This window comes from Tupaia chinensis, unplaced genomic scaffold, assembly GCF_000334495.1.
Source record: "Tupaia chinensis unplaced genomic scaffold, TupChi_1.0 Scaffold140061_1, whole genome shotgun sequence".
Lineage (NCBI taxonomy): Eukaryota > Metazoa > Chordata > Mammalia > Scandentia > Tupaiidae > Tupaia > Tupaia belangeri.
The window spans coordinates 636,577-642,335 of NW_006199940.1; the positions used below are offsets into that span (position 1 = coordinate 636,577).

At 41.8% G+C, this 5,759-nt stretch overlaps 1 protein-coding gene across 3 annotated transcripts in view; it reads left to right on the forward strand.

Annotated features, from left to right (window-relative positions):
* The window catches only part of ZNF34 (zinc finger protein 34), a 16,172-nt gene extending 12,988 nt beyond the window's left edge, over positions 1 to 3,184 (forward strand). For all 3 annotated transcript variants that reach the window (XM_006162457.3, XM_027765949.1, XM_006162458.2), the window contains one exon: positions 1,654 to 3,184. In XM_006162457.3, coding sequence (XP_006162519.1) covers positions 1,654 to 3,029 — 1,376 coding nt within the window. In that variant the 3' untranslated portion in view covers positions 3,030 to 3,184. The remainder of the gene's footprint in view (positions 1 to 1,653) is intronic.
* Positions 3,185 to 5,759: the final 2,575 nt, after the last annotated feature.

Here is a 5,759-nt window from a genome sequence, read left to right on the forward strand (position 1 = left end):
CACGCTGCAATCCCTTCTCCTCCATTCTCCTCTCGGGATCTTGGGCACGCATGCACACGCGCCTGGCGTGAGTTTTAAGCCACCGGGTCCGGGACGTGAACCGTGGTCGACTACGTGGGAGTCCAGTGACATAGCCATTACGCTAACTGCTGGTTCCCTGTGCTCAAGATCTTAAGAGTAGAATGGAGGAGAAGGGATTGTGGCGTGGTCATCTCTTCGGAGGGGGTGATTTCTCACTTTCTGTCTGTCTGTCTATCTGGTGAACACTAGCGCCCTATAGCCAAAAAAAACACAAAAAAACAAAAAAAAACCCAACTCTCCTCCCCCCCAAAAAAACTCACGCTAGGTATGTGTGTGTGTGCGCATGCGTATCCAAAATCCGGAGAGGAGAATGGAGAAGTGATTGTGCCATGGCCATTTTCCCTGGGGGGTGGGTGGTGATTTCTTGTTTTCTGTCTCTCTGTGAATGCCTGTGCCCTATAGCAAAAATCTCTCAAAACAAAAACAAAAAGTAGGAGAGTGGCCTCAGGTCACTCAGCTAGAAAGTGGGGACTGTGCTGGCTGATCTGAGTATGGGTGCTGGTGGTAGTTAGGGCTATGTGGCAGGACCCTACCTGGGTGCTTGTCACTGCTTTTGGAGAGAGGTTACCTTGGAGAAACTTGATGTCTATGTCAAATCACTGAAGGGAGCAATGGAGGTTTAAAGGCATCAGAGGGACCAGCAGTTGGCTTAATGGGTATGTTGCTGGACTCCCATATAGTCAATCATGGTTCAAGTCCCAGACCTGGTGGCTTAAACTCATGCAGGGAATGTGTATGTGCATGCCCAGGATCCTGAGAGGAGAATGGAGGAGAAGGGATTGCAGCATGGTCATCCCCCCTGGGGAGCAACTTCTCACTTTCTGTCTTTCTCTCGCAAGTGCATGTGCCCTACAGGAAAACCCTCTCCCTCCCCAAAATAATAGTAATAAAAAATAAAGGCATCAGGAAGCATTCCATATGAGTGTCTTAAGTTTAAAGCATTGGTGGCCTCACCCAAAGAAGGCCCTTGGAGTGGATGTGGCAGACTAGGGAGCTCTGTGTGTTAACACATGTTGTCCTGTCCTGTGTGTGCTCTACTGTCCTCTCAGGATTGGCATGAGCTTGGCCCTCTGTCCTCCTAGGAAGGCAGTTGGTTTTCTTGCCATGGATTTGGGGGTGTCCCTAGGCTTGTTTAGCCTTAGTTTCTTTGTGAGATGTCCTCTGTGACCTTTATGCTCCCTCCTTGCTCTGTTTTTCATGGTGCTTGAAGCCTCTGTCTTCTTTCTCTTTGGCGGTAGTGAGGACAGGTATCCTATCAAGGTAAGCAGGAAGGGCCCAGGCTTATTAACTTTATAATTTCTTATTTACATTTAGTTATTGTATTTCTTTGTGGGGTATCATACGGTTTTTCAAAGCATGCATGTAATATGTGGTAATCAAATCAGGGCTTCAGTTAAAATGCTTGCACTGCTACCTGACTATGGTCTTGGGGGAGGTCCTGAGCCTCTAGTCTCCAGGCTCTAAGACTTTGGAAATGGTTGACTTGGTACTTCATGGATCATCTGCAATATTTTCTTTCCTTTCTTGCAGAGTCAGAACAGGTCATTGTACATGTTCTGTTTATTGTTTCAGATTGCAGAACTACAAATGAGTGCAAGCTGTTTACTTCAAGGGAGATAATTCATGGGGAAAAACTGGACCAATGCAGGAGGACTGGTGCCCAGGGACTGGAGCCAAAAGAAGCCCAAGAAAAGGAACAGCTGCCTCAAAGTGAGTCAGAGTGGAGTTGGCACAAGCAAATTGGGCAGAGAGTCCCTGAGCCCATCACTCTGACCAACAAGGAGAGTGGCCAGAGGTCTGGGGAAAGCCTCATGTGGGGGTCAAGACTTCTCCTTGACCAGAGACCTCACAAATGTGATATATGTGAACAAAGTTTTGAACAGAGATCATACCTCAACAACCATAAGCGTGTACATAGGTCAAAAACAACAAATATAGTTCATGATTCTGGTGAAATCTTCAGTGCAAACTTAGTGGTAAAAGAAGATCAGAAAATTACTACAGGGAAAAGATTGCACTATTGTTGTTGCTGTGGGAAGACCTTCAGGTACAGTGCTAATCTTGTTAAGCATCAGTGGCTTCACAGTGAAGAAAAGCCCTACAAGTGTGAGGAATGCGGCGAAGCCTTCAGCCAGAGCTGTGAGTTTATCAATCACTGGAGGATGCACTCGGGGGAGATCCCCTATCGATGTGATGAGTGTGGGAAGACATTCAATCGGAGGCCTAACCTTATGAAGCATCAAAGGATTCACACTGGGGAGAAGCCCTACAAGTGTGGCGAGTGTGGGAAACACTTTAGTGCCTATTCTTCCCTTATTTATCACCAGAGAATTCACACTGGAGAGAAACCATATAAATGTAATGACTGTGGCAAAGCCTTTAGTGATGGCTCAATTCTCATCCGACATCGTCGGACTCACACTGGAGAGAAGCCATTTGAGTGTAAAGAATGTGGCAAAGGCTTTACCCAAAGTTCTAACCTTATCCAACATCAGAGAACTCACACTGGAGAGAAACCTTATAAATGTAATGAATGTGAGAAAGCCTTCATCCAAAAAACCAAACTTGTTGAACATCAGAGAAGCCACACTGGAGAGAAGCCCTATGAATGTAATGATTGTGGCAAAGTTTTCAGCCAGAGCACACACCTCATCCAACATCAGAGAATTCACACAGGAGAGAAGCCCTACAAGTGCAGTGAATGTGGGAAAGCCTTTCACAACAGTTCCAGACTCATTCACCACCAAAGATCACACCATGGAGAGAAGCCATACAAATGCAATGATTGCAAGAAAGCCTTCAGCCAGAGTACATACCTGATTCAACACCGGAGGATCCACACTGGAGAGAAGCCCTATAAGTGCAGCAAGTGTGGGAAGGCTTTTCGGCATAGTTCTAATGTATCTCAGCACCAGAGGATTCACCTACGAGGAGACTTCTCCATGTGATGGTGGAGGAGGGCTCATGAGGGCAGAATCCTATCACACTTCCTCCATATACCCCAACAGCCTGCCGCTGTATTTTATTTATTGTCCACATTGTATTTTCACAGGGTAAAAGGGTATCCTGGCTTAAAGAAACTTCTTTTCTTAAACCAAAAGTAGTACATGTTCATTTTAGAGAAAATGAGAAAGAAAAGTGAGCATAAAAGAAGTTCCTGTGATCACCTTCATTTATAAAAAGAGAATGTTACAGCTGACTTAGGATTTATTTCTTTTCAGACACAGTGGACAGATTTATTTTGAAAGCATTATTTAATTTCATTCATTAGTATGTTTTTTTTTTTTTTTTTTTTGACTAGAGAGTGACAGAGAAGGAAGAACAGAAATCAAGCTACCAGGTCCAGGACTCAAACTGTGGTCACCCATGTGGAAGTCTAGTACCTCAACCACCATGCTACCTGCTGGCCCACACAGTGGAGAGATTTAAAAAAGTAAATATTATGCACATTGTTACAACACCTGGGATCATCACCTTGGCCATTTCCTCAGCATCAGAAAATTCACAATAGGGAGAACTCCACGTATTGGCATACTTTTATTACTGTAATTAGAAAAAATTCACAATGTACTATCCATACTTTTCTCAGAGTTGAAATTGCCTTTTTAATTAGGGTAAATATATACAACGAGCCAGCAGGTGCCATGGTGGTTGAGGGCACTGGACTCCCACATGGCCAACTGCGGTTCAAGTCCTGGACCTGGTGGCTTGCTTTCTCACTTCCTCTCTCTCTCTCACATTTTGTCCCTTTCTGGTAAAAGTAAAATAAATACGGTTTAAAAATTTAAAAAAATAATTATTTAATTTTATTAATTTATTTACTTTTAAAATTTGACCAGAGAGGGACAGAGCCAAAGAGTGAGAGAGAGGGAGAAAGAAAGCCACCAGGCCCAGGTCTTGAACCACTGTTGGCCATGTGGGAGTCCAGTGCCCTTAACCACCATGCCACCTGCCAGCCCCAAGAGCTGCTTTATTAACCCAAATAGAAACTATGTACCAATTGAATAGTAACTCTCCATTTCCTTTTTTCCTAGCTGCTGCTAAGTTGAATCCTATTTTCTGTCTCCCTGAACTTGACTATTCCAGGAACATTATATAAGTGGAATCATATATGTTCCTTTTATATCTGGCTTTGTTCATTTAGTCTGTTTTTAAGTTTTGTCCATTTTGTAACCTGTATCAGAACTCCATTCCTTTGGGTGGCTGAATAATCATTCCATGTATGTACTACATTTTGTTTATCCATTCATCTGTTTGACTCGTTTCTACCTTTTGACTATTGTGAATAATGCTGGTATGAACAGTCTTGTGCAAGTATCTGTTGGGATCTTTTAGGTACTTAATGGTTTTAGATCTAGGAGTGAAATTGCTGGATTATATGCTAATTGTTTTAATTTGAGTTGAGGAATACTCAAATTATTTTCCATGCTATTTTATATTCCCACCAACAATATACAAAGATTCTGTTGGGTTGTTGGAAAAGTCATGATGCATTTTTACATAGAAAAAGTACATCACGGGGGCCTGGCAGGTGGCGTGCTGGTTGAGGGTCACATGGTTGACCACAGTTTGAGTCCTGGACCTGGCGACTTGCTTTCCCACTTTCCTCTCTCTCTCTCTGGTCAAATTAAAGAAAAAAAAAAAAAAAAGACTTTTCCGCCAACCATCTTTTTTTTTTTCAACCACTTCCTTCCTTCCTTCCTTTCTTTCTTTCTTTCTTTCTTTCTTTCTCTTTCTTTCTTTCTTTCTTTCTTTCTTTCTTTCTTTCTTTCTTTCTTTCTTTCTTTCTTTCTTTCTTTCTTTCTATTTTTATGCTGTCCTATTTGGTTGAAATGGTATTATAGCACAGTTTGGATTTGCATTTCACCAATGACTAATGATGTTGAGTATTTTTGTTTTTTAAAGAAGTATCTTATTTATTTATTACTATTATTATTTTTCCTCATGAGTTTTCCAGAGAAAGAGAAGGAGAGAGAGAGTGAGAAAGCAAGCTGCCAGGTTCAGGACTCAAACTGCAGTCAGTCACATGGGAATTCCAGTGCCTTGACCACCACACCATCTGCTGGCCAACTAAGTATCTTTTTAAGGGCTTATTGATAATCTGTATTTTTTTTTTTTTTGTAATTTGCCAAAGGTTGCATGCACTAACCGGAGAGAGACAGAGAAAGAAAAAGAGGGAAAGTGAAAAACAACCCTTTAGAGGAGATGGTCATACTACAATTACTTTGTCATCTTTTCAGGATTTGGGGCATGCATGGCTATGTGCCTGGCATTTTTTTTTTAAAGAATTATTTCATTTAACTTTATTTATTTTATTGGCTTATTTATTTTAATTTTGCCATAGAGAGACAGAGAGAAAGAAAGAAAGCAAGCCACCAGGTCCGGGACTCGAACTGTGGTCGCCCATGTGGGAGTCCAGCGCCCTTAACCACCACGCCACCTGCCAGCCCCAAGCCTGGCTTTTTTTTTTTTTTTTCTCCTGTAACTTTTTAAAATTTTTTAATTTTTTAATTTTTTATATTACTTAACATTCATTCCCTGAGCATCATCACAACGTACTAAATGTGGTTTCCCATCTAGGATAAACTGCATAGTGGCTTAATCAAGCATGTTATCATCAATAATATTCCATTTCTACTTTCATACATATGTATACATATATATATGTTTTTTATCCT